A 26,779-nucleotide genomic window follows, 5' to 3' on the forward strand; every position below is an offset into this window, starting at 1 on the left:
TTGTATTCAGAACCTCAAACTAGAATCTCAAATTTTAGAAATATCATTCTCGATAATAGATCTTACAAAATAGATTAATATAATTGATCTACAAATATTTATACAATAACGATATTTATCTATGCTTGAATAGGAAACAATTTCTTTTACCGTGACTCCTTTATTGATCTTCCTCTATTAATTTATTAATATAAAATTAATTCCAATTTTGCTCGTCTAAAGATTAAGTAATAAAGGTTAAGGATTCGTTAAGGGTACTAAATCAGACGTTCGATAATAGAATTGCAGTTGATGGTGATTGCTACACTCTCAGCCGTCAGAAATTACCTTCTTCAATTAACCAAATAAGTTCGGGACGGAAACGCATGGCTCTGCAGAGACAAAATCTTGATTAAGAGATGCATCGGACAGGCCGATGCCATCCGGCTTGATGAATAAATCGCTATAGACAGATCTCATTAACTGTGTATCCACTTTCGTGTCTGACCACAGCCGTCACGGTTCACTGTCACTGCTGTGTTTCACTACTTAAGTCATGCGAAACAGTATTTTCGACTCTAGTCATAGTAACTTAGATATGAGGAGTACTGTAAGATCGATTAAGTAATGCAATTAATAGTTGATTCACGTATGAGAACAGTAGAATCCCAGAAATCTTGATCAGGATCGTATCTCGGCTGTAATTGTGCTTCAGTTCCTACTGTCTCTGTGAGATTTTTTATTATTGGAATTTTCTTTTTTATTATCGTTTCATTCAATTATCGAGTTTTCCTTCTATTGTCTTTGTGAGTTCTTTTTTGTTAAAGCTTGTGCGTCCTGGTTCTTTCCTATTATTACAAGCGTCTTCTTAAAGTTCCTGTACTTTTTTATCGTTGGAATTTCTTTCCAGTATCTTACTCTGCTATTTTTCATCGTAGCAATTCTCTTTTATCTTTCCTTTTGACTTTCAAGTTCTCTTTTACACGGAGTGGAATCCGTTTCTTGTTCTCCCCAAACTGCTTTTTTCACTGCTGGAGTCTTCTTTTTGATTGTTTCTTGATACCCTTGCACGTTTCCTTTTAAATTTTTACAATCTCTCTTGATGCTCTTTACTAGTTTTTTTAAATTAGAATCTCTTTTTTCATGTCCTTACCACCTTATCCGTTTCTCAAATATTCTGACATTTAACACAGAAGAAATGACAACACTTACCAATTTCTAATTGCAAATAGCTGCTATAGGAGCGTCATACCAAAAATCCTCACTCTAGCTCAAAAAAACTTCCTCAGAATACCTCTCGACCAATTAATTCTTCTTCCAAATACTCTGACCTGTCCTCGCAGCAAGAAATAAGGAAGAAAACTTCACTCTGTAATTCGAACAAAAATAAAAGATCCCATGCCACCCACATATATTCGCATTAACTAAATTCCTTTAGCACCTCCTTGACGGTTCTCCAACTGGCAACTAAATACCAGTCCCTGCATTCCGCACTCAGACCATTCTTAACACCAATTACCCAGCTTAATCTGAACTATCAGCGCGATAACGCGCAGGCCAGCGTCGAAGGAGTTCCGTGGAAAACGGCGAATACCGTCGTGCACCGGTGTGTTTGCAACAGTCGACGTCGTTCTCCGTAGATGATACCCAGCAGGACAGTTTTTAATCACCGTAAGTGGATCTACATAGAGCTCGCAATTACCAGGGCACACTCCGACCATGGGCCCCTTGTGTATCAGCCACCCTCGGCCTACCAGAGTCGAGCCAGCTCCAATGTTTTCCCCATTTCATCCCTCGACGCCAGCGAACCAACCGATCCCCCTTCTCTCCTCTTTCCTTGCCTCTTTCCCAACGAGGATCCTTTCGTTGGAAGCGTTATTGCCTATCTCGTCGTTGCTTTTTGATCTTTCTACATCTTCCCTGTTCATTTATCATTCATTCTTCTACATCGGATATGTTTTTCTGCTTCTCCTCCTGGCTTTTCTCCTTTTGGCTGCAAACTGTATTCTGCTATTTTCTGTTGCTTTGGAATATCGTCAATGGACCTTTTTCCTATATATCATAAACAGAATCATTGGCTGTGTTTACTCTATTATCAGAAGAAAATTGTTAACAGTAGAATTATTAATACCATTGATTGTTACACTATGTATATCTTTTCTCATTTTAGTCATGAATATTTCATTCACATACTATCTTCTCATTCTATTTTGTATATTCTATCATTTTATACTGTAATTAGTTATGATACAAAATACTAACGTCTAATTAATATAGATGGGAGATGACGGTATTTATTGCTCCCAGAGGAGGACGCCTTTATTTTTCTTCTATGTCTGCGTTTTAGTGGAATACATCTTTGTATTTCTTCTCTGCTTCGACTTTTTCCAAGTGTGTTTTTCTCCTCTTTTTTGAGTACACTGCCTCTTCTTACCGGCGAAGACCCTTCGTCAGAGACTGCTCCCCGATCACCCTCCAACTTCCCGTGACGGTGCTCGACTGTGTCCCACCGGGGAAAAGAAATTCATGTTGATTTTCCAGGACTCTCCCAAGGCTGTCTATCTCTAAATTACTCGATTCTCCTCTAGTTCCCTTTGTGTTCCTTTGTTATATCTCTGCCACAGTTTTTGATAACGCCTAAAAACTTGTTATTTCGTGGAAGTAAAATTTCATCAAAATTTGGATTTTATTGGAATGTATAAACCTGATGATAACATGTCAGAAATATATTTAGAAGGGAGATTTCCTCTAAATGCCTTCATAGTGTTCCATAATGTAAAAATGTACTGCTTTCAGATATCTATTATGTATTATCTTAATATTACTTTATTAATATCTTATCATCTTAATGCAATTTCCATAGTTTCCCAACACGACAATTCTCCTTTGTAAAATCTTCTGATCTCATATCACAAATAACTATTGTAATACCTAGGGCATAAAATCCGAGGTAACAGTCTACCATAATAGTTCTTACAGTTTTAGCAGCGACGTTCCTCCGCAATATCTTCCATAATATTATATTACATAAATTTTACAAAATTTTCTTTTCTAAATTCACGCATAAACAAGTGAATATAGTATTTAAAGCAGAGAATTCAATGTTGTTAACGCAAACTCTACAATTCTTTTCTGATTTCAATCAATAAATTAATGTAGCATTCTGAACAAAAGATCTAAGCTTGCAACTTCTGTTACAGATGTTACAATTGCTCCAACTCCAAGAAGACCAACCGATCTCCATATTCCGCCAAACCTTACAAGTTTCAAGCGATAGAAAATGATTCCACCATGGAATTAATCGAGCTGGCTAGATCGTTCCACTTTGTTCAATTGAATGTAGACCCTGAGGAGCTGGTAAGAGCAACGGTTGTTGGTCCAGCAGAGCAACACCAGCCTGTTCACCCTCTGGTAGTTTCTATTCTGTGCTACATCCCATTGATGACACCATGGACAGGGGTGGCAGAATGTCGCGTGGCGACACGTTTCACTGTTCTGAGTCACATGTCATTCCGTATGAATTACAACTCCATTAACGTTCCAGACAACCTGCGAGCATACATAATGCTGGCGAATTGAGCGGATCAGCTCCTCAGCCAAGATGTTGATTTATGGGGAACGATGGAGGTGCCCTGGTCCTTGGACGAACAGAGCCAATCATAAAGTGATTGAATTTTTAATCTGTTACTTGGAAATCTTGTTTTGCGTTCCATTTTAAGGTAACTTGTTTTTAAGAGAACTGCAGATCCCTTTCTTCTTTTTGTTTTTAGCTCTATTCATTTTTCATCTTTTCCTCTCCTTCATCATGTTTCTTCTTCTTTTAAATTTTAATGAAATCCATTGTGCGTTGTTTCACGATTATTCCTCTGTTCATCTTCTCCTTCTGCTTCTTTCAGAGTTTCAACGACAGATAATGTTTGTTGCTTTACGTTAAATCGTTTCAGTTTCATACAATACAATACAATTTTCTTGTCCTTTTCTTCTCGTGTCGTGCGACACTGTTAATTCAAAATTAATCAAACGATGGACGTTGCAAAGAGTACAAAATACGAAGTTGCTCAAACGATCTACAAAGAACGAAGAAAATATCTCAAAGTTAATTTGACGATTGTACGTAATTGCAGGTGAATATTGGTGAAGTATCTTACAATAAAATAAACGAGAATCTGTGATGTAAATCGATAAAGTTTCCAGATGTCTTAAGGGTGGACCTCAGGCTAAGGAATTAGGGAAGATTCGAACCGACTACCCTACGTCAGGGAAAACCTCTCTAGAAATGGCGGTCGGCCCGTGATGCCGCAAACTAATAGAAAATTGATAGTAACTTCGTGCTTAATTATCATGCGTGCGTAGTACATTCACGTTTACGGTTTCCAGATGTGCTAAGCAGAATGTTCGGTTGCAGCTAAACAATTATAATTCCTTGCACCATTGATTTCTCATATTCTCTATGTAATTAATAGAAATGCAAAAATAATGTATTATTCTTCAATAACGTAATTTTATAAAGCGATGAAATTATATAGAATGGTATGGAAATTAGAAGAAGTTAAGACAAAATTAGAAATTTCATTAATGGAAAAATTCGTTGCTTTGATTCCATTACGATTGAAAAATAGTACAATGACAGAATTAGAAATTCTATTTCCACGATAAATAGATTACACTGCCTTCATTGTTAATAATAGAATAATTAATTTTTCGTTATTGTTATCAGCGAACTAATAGAATAGAAATTATAGGATTATCAAATTGGGAATTCTACTTTCATAATGGATAGCTGAACATATTCTAAGCTGCTTATTAATAATAGAATAACTCGTGTTTTTAGTTATTAATACTATCGTTAGAGGATCAATTGTTAATACTATAGTTAGAGGACTCATGACATTTACGTCACAAACAACTGTCGCGGATGATATCGTAATCCGAAACACCTAAGCTCGTTTGTTTCCAATATATTTTTGCACCGTTGCCATCGACGAGATTACATTTTCCCTGATAATGTAATTTCTGAACATGTTTTCAGAATATGTTTCTGGGACATCGGTGATTAGTGTTAGCAGCAATAAAGTTCCTAGCTAACTGAATTTACCGGCTGGCAATAAGTGTCAAAAGTGAATAGCCTGTTTCGCAATTAGGCAAAATACAGATTTTATGACATTAAACTTGTTGGCGCAACTGCAATTTTCGCTCTTAAAATATTACACTAGCCACGGTACATCGTGGCTTTCAGAATTACACATCAATCACATACAGAACAGAGGACAATAAGAGAAACATTTATTAAATCAATAAATGATTCCTTGATAGTGGAACTTTGAAAACGTTGGATCTAATATTTATACATATTCTATATTTATATATATATTTATTATTTGTAGTAGTTATTTATCAGTGAATTAATTTTCTATTAAATCAATTGATAAACGTATACACGTTTTTTACATTTGAAACAGCAACTATGCTTTGCTACAGTATTTTACAGCCAACGATCTCTTTTCTCAAATTTTTCTGTCATCCCACGGATACGTGTAATGTACATACAAAACTCTATTATTGACATTGAAGCAATAGTACATTAATAGCGTTGATATTGATTAAGTGATGAAAATGACTGTAATTTTTACAAGCTTTACGCTTCAGTCATCAGTAGTTCTAGTGTCAATAAAATGCAATCTACTATATGTTTATTACATATTATTATTTATATTTATAAAGAAATGTTTCTTTTATCATCTATTACGCTCTTCTTTCGCAATTGATTTGATATAATCTTCCATTGCTATAAATCCTTCTTATTCATAGAAACGATTCCCAGAAATTTGTCCATAACGATAGACAACTAATAACGAAAAGCTCAGCAACAAAAATCCTAAAGTTTCACTTTTCTAACAGAAACCAAAAAATCTATTTATCCGGAAACTTTCACCTGCTCCTGTAAATTAGCTTCTTCGCTATGATTATACCAACGTCCAATTATAATAATTCTGTTTAACAAGCTATATCGCAGTTCCATTCACATTGTGGTGATGATCGTCGCACGAGCAATCCCCGTCACTTGGACGATGTGATAAATTTAATCCAACGCAAGAGTTCGGCGTACTATAGCACATTCTGACTACCATTTTCCCAGGTCGCTAACGTGCAGCCTCTGTGATTGGCAAGCATGATTATTATTATTATTATAGAAGGATCAAGATTAAGGAAGACTTTGGTTCTTCACACAATCCTTGTCTATCGAAAGCCATCTATTCTTGGAACGAGACCAGACATCTGCCTAAAATGTAGAGACATCGTCAAAGGTATCCTTATATTCATCAAGTTCAATTGAGAAATAGAAAGTAAGAAAATAGACGAAAGAGTCATACACTTTGGATTCATCAATCTCCAGAATGAAAATTGCTGAAATAATCCTCTTTTCCTTCAGGGAGACGCTGAAGATTAAAAATTATGAGGGTGAGATTGATTGATGTCAGAAGGGGTGATTAAATGGGATAATACGAGAAATACAGTTATTTGTGATGTAAAAAGATATAGGTGTGAATAGTCATTCAGATAGAATTCATTCATCTCGTATCAAATTTTATTGAAAGTGCGAATTTTGTTAGGTAGAATGGAGGATCAAATTCAAGTTACTACCAGGTCAATTAGAGGAACAGAAGCTGAGCTGGAATTTGTTTCACCTATTAAATGTTGTAATAACTCTGCTTCGTAACTTTCCTGACACTTTGGTAGATTTGTGATAACAGTGTATGAATTTTATTCAATTTCCAAATTCATCACCAATAATTGCTAACGCCAATACTCGATAAGCTGAGCAATTCGTAGCCTGAAATAGACACGAGCACGAAATAGTCAGTGCAATGGATGTTGTTTAGACCCGATTTGGGAAAAATGAATACATTTATGAGAAATTTAAGAATTCAGGCACAGAATTCAAAAATGCATAGAATGTATACAACATAGAAAAATGTAATTAAACGTAATATAACTCACATGAATGCCAATGAATATTAATAAGAATCATGGAATACTATTAATATGCTGATATTTTTTTTTATATAAATTCTATTGTCTAGTATATAGATTTAAGAAACAGCAGTTGTACAAATGCAGAACACCATCTATAAATTCTTTCAAGATTATGAATATCTCATATTTCAATGTTTCCTAAATCACACGAGGAAAGTCCATTATTTGAATTAATATTTGATTATTATTTCATATTATATATTATATTATTATTTGATATTATTATAATTTTGATTATATATAATTTGAAATTATTATTTGATTATTTAATTTTGATCTATTGCTGAGCAATTAATTATCTAAATATTCGACAACGAGAGATCATTGTAATTTACATTACTCTTCAATCAGTTTCCCTTCTTGTAGATGAACGTGCGATCATACTCTTCTTTTATGGCAATTAAAAGCCAAAAACGAAGAGAATACAAATTTATCATAAAATATTCGAGGCAGGGTATTCGTTATAATTTTAAATAGAACAGTACAAATTTCCATTTCTTTAGATGCGTTCATAAAAGTATCAGTTTGCATAAAAATCCTCACTCAATCTATAAACCTACATTCGTAGAAAAAATGTGGCTTAGCTCTTTCGATCTTAATGCCTCATATGAGCCGCTATATCTAAATAATAAAGAACTACAAAGAAGGCGAGCACCGCTAAAATCTATGATTAAAGAGCCAAAAAGGAAAACGTGAGAAAAGCGAAGAGAATGAATATCGACGCATTCGAGATTAAGAGAGAACTGGTTTATCCATAAGAACTGGTGAGAGCCGCCAAAATGCAAAACATATTAATTTGATCATAAATAACGCGTGTTCGATTGTGCGTCATGAGAAGACACGAGGATCTCCCTCCAGAATCTTCAGTGTGCAAGAAGTTCAAGTTAATCCGTCACATGCATTAGAAGGTATAATCCATCAAGCAGCAACTTGCAGGTAACCGTGAAAACGAAAATGGGGCTTGTAATGCAATTACATAGCGTCCGGGTTCCACCATCGCCCTTGTCCCTCCGTTTCCGGCGCTTCATTTTAGGTGATGCCAGAGGGAGGACCTCCGAGTAAAAGTCAACGAAAGAATAATCTATCGTCCAGCTTATTTCTTCCAGCTTTTCTTGATTGGGATCTTTGCAATCAGACTGGAACGCTCTTTTGAAGAAAATCGTCAAATTCGTTAGAGTTTTTACACTTGTTTTAAAGAATAGTATCAATTTTATTATTGCGACAGTCGCTGGGTTAATTGTATTCTCTATTTAAGTTTTAAAAGTTATACGAGAAAATCTTTCTTGAGGATTTCTTTAGGATAATGATATAGTATATAAGATTTTTATAATCCTATTGGCTATCATGACAGTCACTAAGTTAAGTGACTAGCAATATATACTTTCTATAAATACAATAATTCTAAGATATACTTTTCACGAGGATAGTATGATTTTACCATTATTAACTAGTTGAGTTTCGTTGTGTTCAATTATAATTGTATTTCAAAACGCAATTTGCAATCATAAGAAAGCACACAAATTCAGACAGCAATTAGAGCTATGACTATTATACACATGAGAGTAAAAGAAAATGATAGTGAACTGTACAACATTGAGTCATTCAGAAGCTACACTGATCAACGTTATAAATTGTGAAATATAATAAAATAATGATGCTGGAAATATTAATTTCGTAAAGGCATCTGGAAATTTACTATTATTCGTGCTAATTTTATAATGAATGAATTTGTAGAAATAAATCACCTGTTTTTTGGATATTAAAAGATAGAATTTATAGATATTTGAGTTTACAGAAAATGAAGCTGACCAATTCATTGCAGGTTTCACTATCTTCTTTCTTTGAGTTAAAACACCACTTACTTGGACTCTAGCTTCCGTCAGGTCGATCTTCATGGCAATTTCTTCTCTAGTGTAGATATCCGGATAGTGGGTCTCCTGGAAGGCACGCTCCAATTCTTTAAGCTGAGCCGATGTGAACGTCGTTCGTATCCGACGTTGTTTTCTCTTCTCTGCTAAACCATCGTGTCCTGAGTAAGCCTTATATCCTAATCCACCTGAAAATAAGAAAAGAAAGATATTTGAATCAGTGAAAATGATTTGTATTTTATTAAAACAGTGTTATGAAATTGTTCAGAGCAAGAATTTCATTTAATATTCTTTGATTCTAATCGCAAACGCTACGGTTATTACACAATCTGCAATTTAGCTATGTACCTTTTGTACATATATTTCTAAAATCTTTAACCAAATCCATGATTCATAATTCTAACTGCAAACAGAACAATTACCGAATCTTCAATTTTCAGAGTTGGTACACTTTTCCAACTACCTTTTGTTCTATGTTTCTACAACTAAACCCATGCATCACAAAATCCACAAAATGTTAAGCAAAACCTCATGAACCTCTTTAAAAAGTTTCCAAAATCTCAGAACCAAATCCATGGTACGTAAAATGTAGGAAAAGAATTGATGAATCCGATATAAACCTTGCTAAGACGAACTTACATTAGCATAAAACTTTCACCTACTGCACCAACTCTCTAAATCAACTTATCCCAACTTTCTCTTAATCAGTAGTCAGAGATGGAACTTCCAGGGTTCCTCTAAATCAGCCACACATTGGCGAGGCTGATAAAATATGAAGAAAATCAGTGTGGTCGAATTACTTGGTCCAAGGTGCAACGTTTGCACGAAGAGCTCTGTGTCTGTGAGCACGAGGTAGCTTATAGATTATAGAATATAGGTGAGGATGGCTGGGATAGCGAGCAACGTAACCATAGCAATGAGTGACTGAAGAGGGAGAGGGCGAGAAAGAGTGAGCCAGGGTGAAGGAAACGTGGGATGAGACAGTGCAGAGCTGGTACCAGATGAACGAACCAGTAAATGAGGGAGAGACGAAGAAAGAGAAGCAAGAATACGAAAGAGAGGGAAAGAGGGGACGAGACACATCCATTGATTTTCAGTGCCATCTTGTCGTCGTTTCCAGAGGAAATACCACAGTGGTAGGTTCGAGCATGGAGACCATGCCATGGCAACTTTCCCTTGAGAAAAGAAGGACCACCCTCTTCTTTTTTTCTGCGGGGAAGACCGTCTTCTTCGCCCCGCCTGCGCCTTTCAGAGCTGCCTTCCTGCACCTCTAATTGATTGTTCCTTTGTAAATTCTATCGTTTTAACGACGTAGCGTGTTTGATTTGTTCGCTTGTCCTCGAGGAATGGGAGTTTGCTGGATCGAAGAGAGAATTTCATTAGATTCTCTCTGCAGCATTTATTTACAATTAATACGGACTTTGGTGCTTTGGAATTTTCCCGATCTAGTGTTTCATGGTTATGTCCTAAAATATATTTATTGGAAATTGTGTAAATAATAGAGATAAACAAGAAGATACTATTTATAAAGATAGCGACGAGGGTTTTAAATCTCTGAATAAACAGCGATGTTAACTGTTTATCTTCCTACTAAAGAGACCGGATAGAAGTGAAGTACATAAACTCACTGTGAAGTTTTATTATGATATCTTTCAGACAGTGAAAGAGAAATTGTATCCATCTATGGGAAAAGGAAATTACTTATGAACAATGAATTTGGTTAATTTTTTTAGTGGATAACACAAGCTGGGTTACAGAATTAAAGGATATTGTTGAAGGAATATGGAAGACAGTGTCACAAAACATATAGACTTATGGAATAGAATTTTATAGAATATTATAATATTAGAATATTATAGAATTACAGAAGAGAGTGGCCACTGTCAACCCAAATTCTCCTTTTTGAAGAAATTTACAAACAAATATTCCCTGTCGCTTAAACGATCTTAGGAATACTCTACGATACAATCCCTTCAAGTACTAACTAAATTATGTTAAAATAAAAGCTACCAAAACCCTAAACAATCTCTGACATATTAAAACAAGAACTAAATTAAAATGATTATAAAATTATAAAATATAATACAAAATAGAATCATCGTAGTCGTAAAATATAATGTAGGTATGATAAAAGTAAAATAGAAAAGCACATTTCTCGTCCAGAACAAGCTCATCACAATCTATTCCCCTCTTCCCAAAAGAACAGATAAAAGCACTCACTCTGTAGATTAATGGCCGACGGGAAGATCGAGGCGGCGTGTCTGTGGACCTCTTGAGATCTGGCGGCCATTACCGAGCAGGGGGTTGCATGGGCCCCGTGGTGCGCGTGGGCATGAGAGTGGGTGGTGTGATGGGCCCCCAGCGGCGTGGTGCTTCCTGTACTCGTAGTTCCCGCGTTGCCTGGATAGCCAGCAGCCCTCGCAGCTGTGTAACGATAAGCAGCTTGGCTCATCTGTGAGCAAGAACTCAAGTCCCCGTATCCACATTGCATTTCACTGGCAGCCAGAGCACAGCTAGAAGCCTCGAAACCGGCGGCCGCAGCGGCAGCCGCCTGGTTCAAGTACGAATAATCCATGGTTCACTCGAAGCACCGAAATTCCAAGACAAAAGTGCAGAGTTCCTTCGTCACAGGCGTGTCTGACTTTGTCAGAGGCGAATAGACGAGGGCACTGAGCGCGGAACACCTGGACAGTTCATCGAATTCTCTTATCTCTTCCTCATCTTGACTCTTCACTCAATCAGAATCCCATAAAAGTGAATCCTTCTGGTTGTTGGTAGATCCTGGCTGATCTTAGTAGCACCGGGTCGTTGGCTGACTTGATCCTGATAGTTCCACGACTTTAAATAGGATCAGCTGGCTCTTCCATTCACTGCAGCATGCAGATTCGAGGGATCTGAGCGTAGACAGGATTAAAAAGAAGATGAGAGTGTCGCAAGAAAAGAAACTGAGGGCCCCAGCCGGGCCTTAGCCGCGGCGTTGCTTTTGGCCCTAGCAGCGGCGTGTTTCTTCCGTCGTGGAAATCTCGGTTAATCAGCAGGCCAGGGTGTACAAGTAACGGTGGCAGCGTCACGTAATTCTCTCTGATCGCGGACAAGAGCTAAGGGACGCGGGCGGCAGCCGGTTGCTCGATAGCAGCTTATGACGCGTAATCGGATCAGCGATATCAAATTATTGCGATTATAGCCGCGGATAGAAAGAAGTTTTTCGGCCCGCTTAAGAGAGCCCGAGACGACCGACTGGTGGGTCTCCTCAAAATCAAATGATAAGCTTAATTCAATAACCGACGGAGAGGGTGCACGCCGGGGGTGTGGCCGCCGGTCGGTTACGGAGAAACGGGTTTGGTCACTGTCTGACGTTCTCTGGGCGCTGATTCGTCGATCCACGGTGCCACCCCTCGGCTGGATGAGAGAACAGTCGCCGCCCTCCGAATCTCTGTGTTCATCCCCGTCGGTGTGCCACCCCCGGTTCGTCGGGCGACCTCTCCCTAACAGCCATCAGCCCGAATGAACGCTATCATTCGATGATGCCAGCCCTCTCCCCTGGTCTCGATTTTACGATCGATTCCGGAGCAGGCCGTTTCCGCTGGACACCAGAGCCACGCTTCTCTTCAGCCATCCTACGTATGTTTACGCCTGGCTCCTTCTGCGGCTGTCTTGGTACAATGAGTGCCTCGCTTTCTGGATGAAAGTGCTGATGTTAGGCATCGTTAGTCTTTACATGAATTGAGCATGATGGATTACCTTGGTGAGGGGTGAGTAGGCTGAGCTTGAGTCGTTTCTTAATATCAGGTTTTTGGTGGCTGCAATGAAGATAGAGGGCTGCTTGAAACAGATTTTGTACGTGTAGTTTTGTAGATCTATTGTGAAATATTTCTGAATGTAGCTGTAAATAAATTTTAAGAAAGAATCAGTTTGAAAATATGTGGCTGTAAATGAAACTGAAATGTAATAATTATTTGAAAAATCATAGAAATTGAAAAGTTATAATTTCTCAAATGAGCTACAAATAAAGTCCAAATACAAATAGTTATTTCAAAAACATAAGAGAACTGTAAAACATAGATTTTGGACTTGAAAAATAAAATTCTTAAAAAATGGGCTGTAAATAAAATTACTATTTTAAGCAGGATAGAACACAAATAATCTTTCATTGTGCTTAGACCCATTAAACGATTATTAAACAATAACATAGTAATACTGTTGATAAACGAAATTCACGATAATATTCCTATGGAATTACAATGCTTTTACATCTCTTAACCATTTACATAAGGCAGTAGAAACATCAAATATCGTATACATAAAGGCCAAGGGACTAGAGAGCATGAAATATGATTTATCTGCAGATAGAGAAATTACATGACTAAACATGACACGGGACCGACCTTAGATAGGTGGTAGGAACCTGTGCGACACTTGTTTCGCACTTGTTCTCACGAAAGGGCCACGATGAGAGCAGTCCTGGTGCGCGACCCTCTTCCCCGTGTCTCGTCTCAGGGGAATTCTCTTCCAGGGTACGCGAACGTAGTACGTCGTGCAACACCAAATCGTCCATAGTGTATATACTGAGAACACACAGGAACGAACTCATCCATTGGCGTAGACCTTCCCACAACTTCTCCATGCTTCTCCAATAGAAACTCGAACTTGCACGTACCTTATATAAGAGATTATGTTAGTGTAAGCTACAATAATATGAACTTTTTGTTGCACTGTTGCATCTGTTTACGTTTATGCGTTATGAAGATACCGACTTTATCTTCTTAGTCGATTACTATAAACTAGATTTCTGTGATAATATTTTTTCAAATAGAGGTAAATTTGATTGGTAGAAAATGTTACAAGAAATTTACAATGATACAAATAACTTTTATACATAAGTTAATTTTATCGCATAATAATGAACAAACTTGTGTAATTCAAAGCGAAAAATTATAGATAAAAAATCGAAGACCTATTCATGTAAATTAAATATAAATAAAAAGAAAGTGAATTGATGGATCCGTTGAAAAACTGTCACTAAGATAAGTTTAGTGTCTACGTCTATGGCAACACGGCAAACATGCGTGCGCGTGTAAACACTCGCACACTCGCATAAACGGCGTTTCGTCTTTTATATCAATAGAGTGAGAGAACGTCAACCCCCCTTAGCGGTCTGATACATATGTCCTTGATTTGTCGGGAGAATAATATTCTCCTGGAAAGTTGATTAAATATTGGTTAGTGATCTCAGATGCCCTTTACCCCCCTCCGTTTCCGTTCCATCGACTCGAAAACCCATAGGAATACAATTTAATATTTTCACATCCCAAGGATAGCAGACTATTTTTCTTCCGATTTACACGCGGCTCTGTCACTATCACCTTTCATTTTCACGAATGAAATCGTTTTATACTTATTGGTCTTAAAAAATATTTCGCAAGAAAGGATATTACGTTTTCATACTTACAGTATTAAGCTCACGAAAATATTTGTACACTTCTAAGAACATTTTACGTATATATTATATAAAATATTTTAAAATCTCATTAGCACTGTAACGAGAAACGACTGCCGTGAGGTAATTAGATATTTACTACAAACATATATTTAGTAAAACATTAGGATAATTCTTCCATGACCTAGCGAATAATCATTATATTATTGTTCAAACGTAATTATTAAAAAATGTGTCCGTATTTCTGATATAATGAAGCATAAAATCTATTAACGTGACAATTTTCGTTAGCTTACTGTAAAATGTTACCGCGAGCTGATTAAAATGGTTTGCAATTATTCGTTTGTCATCCACTTTTATGCAACGTTATTATCAGCTAATCCTGTTTACAGCACATTACATTTACAATTATTTTCTATGTCGCGATGTGTTAATACACGAAAATGCAGGAAAGCTTCAAACTTGAATTTTAGGTTATGCGATAAGTTTATTTACATTAATTGTTATTACTTTTACGTAAAATCTATTTAATAAAGAAGTATTTCATTTACAGATGTATCATTCATCAAAAAATTATTTTATGTATCTTGTAACTTTTGTAACACTTTTCGAAATGTATACCTCATGAACGAATTTATTATTCAATGCAATAGAAACTATTAAATAGAATATTAAATAGAACTTACCAAATTTATTCAATGAATCAACATTTTTCCATCCTCTATCCACGATAAACACCATAATCTTAAAAATTACATATTTTTGCTCTACACTATCCATAAACGTCGTTGCAACTAACACAGGAAATGCGTACTTATTGCCAGCTCATTTTTTAAATATATACCGTCAGGTGACATTTTGAATACTAAAATTATAATTTAAGAATGAAATAACTAAAATTCACGTATTTGGTTATATCATCCTAAAACGTTATTGAATTTTAATAAGTAATTTATAGAATATAATTTATTGTTTACATTAGATATAAATTAAATTAAATTTAATTTAATTTAATTTGTACAATTCAAATATTTTAAATGCGACAGACAGCGCCACTGTTTCCGGTAAAGCATTTTTATTGGCGCAGTCGCGTATTACAAAAGTATAAAAAGAAGGATGGCACGAAGATCAAAAGTGGTAATAAAAGGTAGTTTTATTATTAATTTATTATGAAAGTAGTGTTGATTATTCTCAGAATGGTTGGAGTCACAGCATATCTATCTGTATAAGGTAAATTTCAACATTTTTTTTCAATCCAATCTTGTTAAAACAAAAATACAATTTCAATGAATGGATTCAATATTCTAAAAACTATCGTGATATTATTGGAAGATTAAATATATAAAACATAGTAATTTGCAATATTTTGTAATTTAATAGAAAAATTAATATTTGGTACGAAATTTTTAGTTTTTAGGAGAATCAAACTTAGGTGTATTTAAACATTCAATTTTAATATTTGAGAAATTATACAAAGCAAACATCAATATCAAATATTTGAGTAATTTGTAATCGCAACGAAAAATTTACATTAAATTCGATTTATACGCAACATACAAAAATTACAGAACTGTTTGTTTTCTATATTTTAAAACAAACGGTTTTATCAAAACAAAATACGCTTTAAATAAACTTCCAAAGACAGTTTCTGCTTATCTGTGTAAATCTCGCACTTGTATAAATATACATAATAAACCTGAAAACATTTAATTATACAATAATCAGTAAAAGCGTATTATTAATAACTATTACTTGTATCACTATTTTTCATACAATATTTGTGAATACTAGCAAACACAACACACAATAATGAATAATTATACATAATATTATAGAAAAATAATCCTACATACCTCATTAAGATATAATAGCAAAAATGTATTTAACGTACATTTCAATTAATGCAGCATTCTTATTTTTGATAGAATATTGCCTGATTCCTCACACAAGCATCATATTCTGAAATGAAAGAATGAACAAAATTAATCAAAATTAAAATGAAGTACTGTCACAAACTAGGAATTTCTTACTAAAAAATTAATTTCAATTACCATGATTCGGTCGATAATGAAGTCCCTCTCGATTCACTCCACCCCGCCTCGAACTCTTCATATTCTTCGCCTTTTGTAAATTAGTAACAATCGTGTCACAATCTGATTTTCCTATTTCCACCACGTTCTGTTTTGGAAGGTGAACTTCACATACGTTTGAGGACTCTTTGACGTATTGTACTTCCGGTCGGCACATGACTACCTTTCTGGGATGCGAGCATTCTTCAAAAGTAACATTCGAATGAGGCAAATTTTGTTGTTTCACATATACGACTTTGTTTTGCTCGCACGTTGGTACGAAAATAACTTTCTGCGTTGATTCTTGAGGATACGATACCACGCGATAATTAGCGCCTGAGTTAATTAGTTCTATATTATCGACGGAAGCAACGTGCTTATTCCTTTGCATATAAATAGGAATTTTTTCAGTCTTGGAATCGTTTTCAAATGCCAAATACTTAATCGGCTGTTTCTCCAGTATCACTGCATTTTTGATACACTGATTGTTAACGACTTGTATCTGAGGCTCTTGTTCCTCCATGGGCAAGATCTTTAAATTCTGCACGCCTTTCAGAATACCAACATCAGCTATATCTTCTTGGCAGAATCGTCCATTCTGCACCGCTCTAGGTTTCTCAATTTCAGGCACATTATTATAAGAATACTCTTGCATGTTGTTCACATCATTGCATTGATCTACCACCACATAGCAAACATGTTGATCGTTATGGTATTTTTTACCGTTTTCAGATTTAGAAGGTTGCATGACCTTTCTTACTAATCCATTTTCACAAACCATTGGTTTTTGATGTATTTGTACGTGCTGCACTTCCGGTGCGCTTGCTTCTTTAAATTCTTGACTATTATAATTGGAACTATCAGAATTTTCCGAGCATCGATACGCTTTATAATAATTTCCTGGCGCTTCCTGGTAGTGTTTATATACAGTACAATTATTTTTCGATCTTTCATGCTGCAAAGGAACATTTTTCCGTATGATACAGACGTTCGACTTATCAGTCTTTCCATCTGCAATTATATTGTTTATGTATAAACAGTGTCCTATATTCCGCGAGTCTTTCTTCGTGAACATTACTGTTTTTTGTATTGGTGGATTTGTTCTGTTCACTAAAATGTCATTCGCATGAAGATTCTGCTGAGTTTGGTTGTGTTCAAAAATACTTGGTGAATCTATTACGCAAGTTTGAACGTTCAGATCTTTCATTTTTGTACTATCGAAAAAGGTATTTGCAGTCTTCGACTTTTGCGGCCTCTTTGAATCTTCATTCGATTCCGTTACCACGGATTGCGAAGTGAAGAGAACGTTCTGCTTCGGTGCAACGTCGAACAACATTTTCCGAGACTCTTTATTAATATGCATCGGTTCCTGGAATAGATTTAGCCGATTGTTATTATTCGCCACAACATTGTTACACCTTCGTAATATAGCAGGAATATGCTTCAAATTCTTCATTTTAACTTGCTGCATTATTTTAAAATTTTGTCTTTCCGCGTGTTTTTTTAATCCATTGTTTAAAAAATGCACTGTTTGTCTACGTTGAGTTTTGTGCTTTATTAAACGTTTCTTATCAATAGAACTATTCTGAGATTCTGCTTCTGTTTGTGCAAATAAGAGAGGTTTATTCTTATCCTTTATCCTCTCACAATCAAATTCATTTATTTCAAAATATTTCATAATACTGTTCTTGTGTGTGGAACTTGTAGAATAATTTATTTCTAGAGAAGTACGATTGCTTACATCTGTCGATTCATCCTCGTTAGATATGTTATTCATTTCGTGTGACATTTCCGGTTCAAGACTGTTCTTTATTCCCGCATCCAGGGTGTTTAACGAAGACGAATGAAATAATAAATTGGACGTATTAATTTCGTTTTTTTTTAAATTCGTTTTTGGTATTAAAAATAGGTTTTGTCTTTCTTGTAAACTGTCGTCATCCTTGTTACTTTTAATATCAATATGCCAGTCTGAATTATCAATAGTTTCAGATACTAAGTTCGCGTCTTGAGGATACCCGGAAGGACAATATGCAGTGTCTGGAGGAAAGGAATCATCCATGGAAGTACTCGGTGTACCGCATTCGTTCAAAATATTACCACGTTTAATCATGTCCCGTAAACATTTATTTTGAAATGATTTTGCGTAAATATTTCTTAATTTTTGTTTCACCTTCGTTAGCGGATCTGTCCAAAAAAAAAAAAATATGAGAAAAAGAATATTGTAATAATTAAAAAATGTAAAGTAATATACCTGGTCCGAAACAGTCTGGAAAATTTTCTTCCTCGAAATTTTCTGAACAAACAACCCTGCATAATTCTTCGTATTTACTTAATGCAAAGTTTCGTAAATTTTCAGAATCAATCGTTTTCTTTTTTTCTGCTGGTTTTTGAGGGAACTCTATGAGTCCTTCACTTTTAATTCTCCTTCTTCTATAAAAAGTATGTAATTATAATAATGATTTAATTCATTTTTCTTTTATAAAAAAAAAAATAAATAAATAAAAAGATCTGATTCTTAATTACTCTCTAAACTTACATCTTTGGTTGTTGTATATATCTTGTGTGAAAATATTCAACGAAAATTACCTGAGACTTACCCATCCACTTTACCCAAAATAGGACTGCTTTGGACACCAGGAGGAGTTGGTTGGAGAATATTTTTGATAGTAGAATCGAGTAGCAATTCTTTCTGAACCTCTATGTTGCCATTTTCAACTACAACGTCTCTGTGAATTAAAAAATACATTCGTTAGAGCGAGAATAACTTTTTATTGTGTTTTTACTTACTCTGATTTCGAGTCATAACCATCCATTAATTTAAGCACGTCTCCTTGTAGACGCGCGTTGTTTAGATCGTTCAAAGCTGCTTTCGTTTGAACTATAAATAATTATAGTATTTAATCAATTATTTGTATTGATAAAACGATATATATTTATAAATTATGAGACGTACATCTTCGTATTTCTTTCCCTGTAGCACCATTTCTGTATATTCCAGCCAACTAGAATAGAAAAATCATAATTTTTATTATTGATGTAAATAGTGTTAATTTTTTAAAATAGTGTGTTATTTATATTTACAGGTCCCGGAAGAATCCTGTTCGACAGCCTTCTTGAATTTGGCGCCTTGTTCGATTTTCCATTGATCTTCGTTTCTTTATCCTGGAAGAGATTGTCCGCAAATAATAAATATAAAAGTGGAGGAATGAAGGTAAATTAAGTTTTCAAATATATATATTCCTCTAGTATGTCCAAACGCTGCAAAAGTTCAACGAAATTACTCAGCCAAAATTTGAATGTCGTCCGGTTCTGCTGAAAAATTGCGCGTATATTATTACGATTTCAGAAATTATTTCCGAACGTTAATGATAACAAAGTTTGTTATTTAAACTAAATATAATATAATTTATTTATTAAATAATTTATATAATAGTTCTGACATGCTTCAAGTATTACAAAATTAATAGTTATTAAAATTGGTATCGTAGCAAGATGAATAACCGTGTTAAATTATACAAGATTATACACATTCATATTTCTTCGTGATATGCATAACGAAGTAAAAAAATAAAAAGAATGGCGCTTTTTCTTATTTTCATACTGTTCGATTTATCGATATATCTCATGAGATGCATAGCCTTAACTTAAAACTTATTCTTTATTCGATTCTATAACAAAGTATTAATGTATATATTTATTTTCATATATGTATGTATATAAAATAGTGTACGAAACATTCTTTTCAAATCCCCAAATATTATTCAATATCTGTTAATAAATTAAGAGGAAAACATTGAAATAACTCATAAAATTTTCAATGACACATGTCAATCACCTGACATAACCAAAATTGTCGTAGAACTAGAAATATACTTTTATCAGATATAATATTACATATATTTCTATATTTGATTTATAGATGAAAATAAATAAAATATTTAAGACGAAATATACAATTTATACTATTAAAATGTGATAATAATATGCACAGATGTATATATTGATACCTTCTTCGATTTGAATACTCTCTGATGCAGATCTGTCAAGTCCTTTTTACGTCTCTTCTTTTTCTTACGAATTTTCTGTTCTTCTCGAACACTTTTTCTTCGTCCATCGACAGATATGTCACTGGCCGCGATGTTATGCCTTGCTTTCCCCATTTTACGATAGGAGACAAGACGAATTGCGCCTTTCGAATGAGATTGACGAGCGTTTCAATGTTTGTTTACATTTCGTTACCTCGCTTCTTATGATGCTCCAAGTATCACGTAGAATGACAATATCGACATACTTTGTCTCATTCTCAGACGATAACACCATCCTGCGATTAACCGAGCGATGTGTAATATTATCGACTCAGAAATCAGTTTTAAATAATCTTTTTTTGCAGTACGTTAAACGTATTTTATAATCGGAAATAAGCTTAAAATGGATATCGAAATAAATTTAGATTTGCTAAAGATAAGAAATCGTTTAACTTACGTAAATTTGCATCTGACTTAACTTAATAATGTTTTTATAATAAAAGTATCGAAAAGTACAAATCCTTTTTTAAAAAAAAAAGAGATGGCAAATACTGTGAATTTTTATTTACACATCCATTATTGCTGACAATAAAATTGAGTAACGATTTTTAAAACTTAACGGATGTGTAATATAATGTAATAGCTTCCAAATTTCAGAAAAACGTAATGTAATGTATGAGTCAGATTAGTTTTGGTTCGAATAAAGATAGGTTTAATAAAAAGTGTCTCATAAACAAATGAACAACGACATGACGCAAAAGGTCTAAAGGAACCATCGATAGGACATTTAGTCTTTTGTTGACATGCGTATCGCGAGGTGTTGATTCGCGTGTAATATTCACTATTATCAGTGGATAGTTGTTTTATAATATTATTTTCAATGATTATTCTGTAAAAGAATATTTTATCGTCTGTTTTTAAATCACTGGAAATATTTTAAAATATTTTAAGTGTTCTATATACATAAATACAGGCAAGTAAGCATATCCTTTTTGATGTGAAGGGTAAGGGGGAAAAACAAGAATGCCATTATGTCACAAGATTAGCATTAAAAAGTTTTATTGCGAAAATAATTAAGCTTCAATATTTTAGCCTATTAGAAAAGGAACAACGTTCAATGAATCCATTTGTATCGTTCATAAAATGAAGTTTATAACTTAGTCGTCATAAAAAAGAACGATTAATAAAATATTCATAATTTTTATCTGTATTTTGTTCCAGTACAAAATAGACATTCCCTATTCGTAACCAATATACCAAATCTTTAACACTATATATCTTATAGAGACATTTTGAACGTTATAATCGTTGATAGGTTTGCAATCCTAGTTTTTATAAACAAAATATGTTATAAAATGGGAAATTACGAAGAATAGACGTTTCTCGTTCTTTTTCCTTACCCTTCACACGATACATTCAAAGACAGCTAAAGTCAAGTGTCTGTACATAGATCAATTTTTTTCAAAATTACAAATTTTAATTATTATATTGAAAAGTTGTTTTAACGTAAATGTTAATAAATAGACAGAAATTGATTTTCTGGGGGTGAAATATTTTAGAAAGAATTATTTTTATGTATATTACAACACTCAATTGATCCATTTGTGTCGACTCCATATTAGTTTTGTCCGAATTCAATTTGGAAATGTACGCGTCGTGGAATCTTGTGATATTTTCGGTATAATTAGTGGTTTTACGAGTGTTAATAATATTAATGGTCGTTGTGTTACGAATATTTATGTGCTCTGAGTTAGTGATGATAATAATCAGACGTGTTGACAGCTTACTACAGCATTTCCTACCATTGGAAAGTTGAAGGGTAAGTGTATTCTTATTTGGAACATGTTATATACCTCTGTTATTATAATTGCGTAGAATTATACCTTTTTTCACTACTCTACATTATGTAATGTTCGTAATATACAGAAATTTCTATATATTTCTCATACACATTACAGTAAATACCTATACATTTATTATAATATAGTATATATATATATGTATCATACTACGTAATTAAACATATAACATATACTACTATATAGATATAATATGAATATACTATATTAGAATATATATATGTATATATATAGATATTTACTACAGTAATGAGTATCAGAAACATTGTGACATTTTTATATGTCATATAGACATAAAACATAGACATAGACATATATATTATATATATAATATAAAAATATAAAATTTTGAATATAGTATTATGTGTCATATCATATCACCAATTTAGGGTAAATTGTAATGATTAATAAGATTATATATTTTATGAACCAAGAAATAGGAACTAAAGTAAACTATATTTTCTGCTTTGAGAAAACACTTCTCAACAATGTTTCCGTAGTGTAGTGGTTATCACGTGTGCTTCACACGCACAAGGTCCCCGGTTCGATCCCGGGCGGAAACAGTTTATAATTTTCTTTTTGTACTTATAAACACTAGTCACTTTTATTTCCATGATTAGATCGAGGTAGTAAGATATTTTCCTAGATATTATACCGAAGATATAAATATCTTCGATACTTCATTTAAGGTAGCATTAATTAAATGTTATCTAATAGTTAGAATTATGTTAGCCATGTTTCTACAGAATAGCTTTACCGACAGAGGATATTATCCTACGTTACCCTCCACTGTAATTGCTAATTTATATCGGGATGAGATCTAGTTCGTATATTTTGAACTATTAGTGCACTCTAAGTTTTAAATATTTTAATTAATCAACTCTATTTTATATAATAACTGCACAAAAAATTAATTAATCTTATGGATGGTGCGATTTATCAAATTTATGGACAATCTTTTCAATGGATCAACTTTAATGTTTTTCAGTTAATCGGTCATTATATAATTTACTTACTTCATTAGCTTGATTCATATTTGACTATTCATTTTTATATTCTTTTTATAATGAACGCATGTTTCATTTTCTGTAGAAAACTCTACTTTCATTTTATTTTCCGTGATAAGTCTGTAATATAATTTTCATTTTTATATATTAGATTTCATTTATTACAAACTTTTAGAGGTAACAATGATAAAATTTAATTTATTCTATAGAAACGGAATATCTGTCGATAAACGCATGTGAATATGCAGATAAATGTCATAGTGTTTGTTTCGTTTTCCTATAGGTGGTGTACAGATGCACTCTTTGACATGAACAGTCTTTAGAATTTCATGCATTCAAATTCTATTTCCCATAAATATGTACGTGTAAAATCACATCGAAATATACAGATTAATTTATAGATATACAGATTAATACAATACTTATAGTAATAAATTTCAAACTTTACACACACAAAGGTATTCTATTTTTACTCTTTCATTCGTAATATGAAATTATTAGTAGAATTTTTTACAATTTGGTATTAAGCTTTTCGAACGAAATGTTACCACTGTTTCTATTGGTCACTTCTATTTCATGTTCTGCAACTGTTTGTCATGATCTATCGTATATTTCAAGTCTCACTTTATCGTCTGGCTGCGTAATTACGGTGGAGGTTTATGAGGCCTAGTGTGAGCTAGTCTTGAATCGAAACTCGAATTACATCGCGAAATAACCAAGTTCGATGAGGCCATAACATTTAACCTTCCCTATTCAAAATTACTTTTCCGCGTGCTATATATTCGATTTTTCAAATACAATATGTCTATTTTTACTTTCATTGCCTTGGCTGCTTTATAGCCCATTAAAGTTGTACTTAAGAATTGGGTATACGAAAAATCATTTATAATTTTTCTGTTACAGTATCCTGTTTCTCGACACAGTCAGCGATTTAGGGAGGAGGAGACAAAATCACTGCTGCCTCGTCGTCTTCCGGTGAGTCATTTGTACTTTCATTACTTTTTAACGCCAGAATTTTATACCAAGTTAATCGACATGATCGGATGATGTTTCGTAAAAATTAATAAATAATTGTAAACTGAAATTACAAATTTCAAGAAATCCTACTTTCTCAAAAATATTCTTGCAACATTTCAATTTCCATTGTTACGAAAGCCGTCGAATTCCATTATTTCGGACTTTTCGCAAATAGAATGCAATCTTCCTTCTTCATTAAGCCATACTCTCAAGAACAAGTTCGTTCAATTATGTCGACAACAGAGCGAGTAGAAAGCCTAAAGAAAAAAAAAGAGAACAACGAGTCTCACTTGGACCCATTCCTATGAACAATCACGAAAGTATCGAACAATGGTTCATAAAAATCAGCACAAACTCTATATTTCCCAGGACTATATCCCACGTGTATCACGGTTGAAGAGCGCATTATACGAAACATAGCGATTGTTATCGCGAGGTTGACTAATTGCAAGGACGATTTTTAACGCGAAAACTTGAACGTGGTTGGGCATTGTCGCTCGTGACTACGAACTTATTAAAACCGACGTATATATCTAATTAAAGACAGAAAAAGAGAGACTCGTTGTCTATAGGTCGGTAAAGAGCCCTCTGGCTTGGTAAGTGGCGCTGAAGGATTTTCAGCCCCTGCTCAACACGGTTTCGTTTTAACGAACGAGAATGTCGCATAGTCATAAGATTATAGTACTACTTCGTGTTTGCGTTGTATCGACCAACCGTGTTATATGTTACAGCGAAATTGAAATGTGCGAAATTGAAATAATTTTCAAATACTGAGATATTTTGAAGCTTCTATAGTCACGGAATTGAAAGTTAATAAAGACAGGTTAAAAATAGTAATATTGCGATGGACTAATTAATACAGAGAATTGAATACGAAATTCATGGATCTCTATGATCGACTGCGTATAACGCAGTAGTTGACTGCACTATCGACCGTGTGCGACCGTTGCATCGCGTCGCGGTGTCGTGACGTCACAGTCACTAATGCCCGAGTTACATAAACCCCCATTGCGTGTGTTCTGTGTATCTCTCTCTCTCTTCTCTCACATTTGCTGTGTGCTTGTCTCGTTCCACCTCCGCCTACTATATCCTCTTCGCTCTTCGAGAACGCGTCTATGCACTTCGAAAGTGTCTTTGGCACTTATTTCTGTATTCTCAGCCTAATTCGTGAGAACAGCGTTCGTTGTTTTAGCCTTTAACACGTTGACTGTCACGCAAATTTTATATGTCGTTAATTAAGTAATAATAAATAATAATAAAGTAATATTTAATTTTTGAGAAATATCACTTCGTATTTTCGCGCCTTTTCTTTCACAGTGCATTATCATTCACGTTGCTGAAATTTTGTTCATGAAGCTTAGCTTATTTTGACGATCCTAAAGAGTTTACGAATAGGTAAGATAGGTCACCGATGACCAGCAGCAGTTGCAGTCAACCCGTCAAAGACTGTTACGAGTGAAATTTCACTTGGTAGAAATTTCATTTCAATATTCGATAGGTTAGTAATCGTGTCATTTTTCTTTGCGTATCGAAACGTTTTTAGATTCGTCTGCCAATTAATATAGTATCGTGGTACTTTCGTAGAACTCTTTTATGAGGTGAGTCTAGGGCTGGTTCGGCTATTTATATCCACCGACTGGTATGGTCACTTCCCTTCTTTCTTGGCAATAGAGGTTATTGCAAGTCCTCGAGAAACGACCTAAAGAATCGCAAGTTCTTTTATCTTGTACGAGGGAGATAGGCTGGCAGATTTAGCGAGGCAAACAGGAAGAATCGACTGGATCGAATCGTGTGTAGCCAGCTACACGCATATCCCAATTCCAGCCTACTAATTTCAAAACCACGAAATTCCTTCGAAATTCTTTCGTTGCAAATCAAAATTTTCGCCGCGATCCGACAAAAGCGCGAATACGGATTACCGACGATCAACGATTACCGACGATCAACGATTACCGACGATCAGCGATTACCATTAACAACATAGAGTCGCGAACATGTAATTTGGATGAAAGTTTGCAGCCTCGAAGAACAACGAAAAGTGTTTGTTTTTAGCTACTGAGTAACTCAAGGTTAAGGGACGAAGCCTTCCTGCAAAGTTCGATCCCGTAACACCTCATAAACGATCGCTAATAGAATAAAGTCTTGTTAACGAAACTCGAGACAGGCGATATTTAGGAAAAATTCCGACTGATCGTAGCGCACCGTTATTTACAAGGGAACATTTCGTTGAAAACGATTAAGGAGTTAGTAAGCTGCGATCTCTGTGCAGCGCTCCGCAAACGTAGCGAACAGCGAGGAAGGAGGAAACGTTGTCCGCGATGAGAATGTATCAATCAGCACAATTTAACTCGGCGTTAGCTGCGGAAGGGTGAAGGGGCGGTGAAGGGGGGCCAGTAGAAGAGAGACAGAAGCGTAATAGAAGCAAGATGGAGGCGAGTAGGAAATAAAGGCGAGGGACGACGGTATAGAGGAGCAAGCGAGAG

General features: G+C 34.6%; 3 protein-coding genes and 1 non-coding gene across 14 annotated transcripts in view; 2 read left to right on the top strand and 2 right to left on the bottom strand.

Moving 5' to 3' along the window:
• The window catches only part of LOC138188330 (homeobox protein ceh-17), a 27,769-nt gene extending 12,639 nt beyond the window's left edge, over positions 1-15,130 (bottom strand). For 2 of the 4 annotated variants that reach the window (XR_011175471.1, XM_069130009.1), the window contains exons 1-5: positions 15,006-15,130; positions 13,268-13,539; positions 12,624-12,765; positions 11,103-12,560; positions 8,877-9,070 (exon numbers count right to left, since the gene is read on the bottom strand). Coding sequence is in view for 3 of the 4 variants with exons in the window: in XM_069130009.1 (XP_068986110.1) it covers positions 8,877-9,070; positions 11,103-11,457 (549 nt within the window). In the remaining variant the exon portion in view is untranslated. Of the gene's footprint in view, positions 1-8,876; positions 9,071-11,102; positions 12,561-12,623; positions 12,766-13,267; positions 13,540-15,005 lie in introns of those variants that run through there. The other 2 variants (XM_069130010.1, XM_069130011.1) reach the window with 2 other exon arrangements.
• Positions 15,131-15,485: 355 nt separating this feature from the next.
• On the bottom strand, positions 15,486-20,736 carry LOC138188054 (uncharacterized). 2 transcript variants are annotated; one of them, XM_069129456.1, is made up of 9 exons: positions 20,396-20,736; positions 19,470-19,550; positions 19,342-19,390; positions 19,176-19,266; positions 18,986-19,114; positions 18,640-18,815; positions 16,371-18,572; positions 16,173-16,278; positions 15,486-16,015 (listed from the first exon to the last, which is right to left on the bottom strand). In XM_069129456.1, the coding sequence occupies exons 1-8, from the start codon at positions 20,546-20,548 to the stop codon at positions 16,232-16,234; spliced, it is 2,928 nt and encodes a 975-aa protein (XP_068985557.1). In that variant the 5' UTR covers positions 20,549-20,736; the 3' UTR covers positions 15,486-16,015; positions 16,173-16,231. The 2 variants fall into 2 exon arrangements, with proteins under 2 accessions (XP_068985557.1, XP_068985556.1); XM_069129455.1 differs by having other exon boundaries at positions 15,487-16,015; positions 18,640-18,818; positions 20,396-20,731.
• A 460-nt stretch (positions 20,737-21,196) lies between these two features.
• Positions 21,197-26,779, top strand: part of Ecr (ecdysone receptor) — a 189,866-nt gene continuing 184,283 nt past the window's right edge. For 2 of the 7 annotated variants that reach the window (XM_069129148.1, XM_069129150.1), the window contains exons 1-2: positions 21,197-21,386; positions 24,183-24,254. The gene's annotated coding sequence lies outside the window, so the exon portion shown is untranslated. Of the gene's footprint in view, positions 21,387-22,060; positions 22,233-24,182; positions 24,255-26,779 lie in introns of those variants that run through there. The other 5 variants (XM_069129146.1, XM_069129158.1, XM_069129149.1 and 2 more) reach the window with 5 other exon arrangements.
• Positions 22,763-22,835, top strand: TRNAV-CAC (transfer RNA valine (anticodon CAC)). The gene has a single exon. It is a non-coding gene; the product is annotated as a tRNA-Val (tRNA).

Source organism: Bombus flavifrons, chromosome 16 (genome assembly GCF_040668555.2).
Source record: "Bombus flavifrons isolate JBK064 chromosome 16, iyBomFlav1_principal, whole genome shotgun sequence".
In the NCBI taxonomy this organism is placed as follows: Eukaryota; Metazoa; Arthropoda; class Insecta; order Hymenoptera; family Apidae; genus Bombus; species Bombus flavifrons.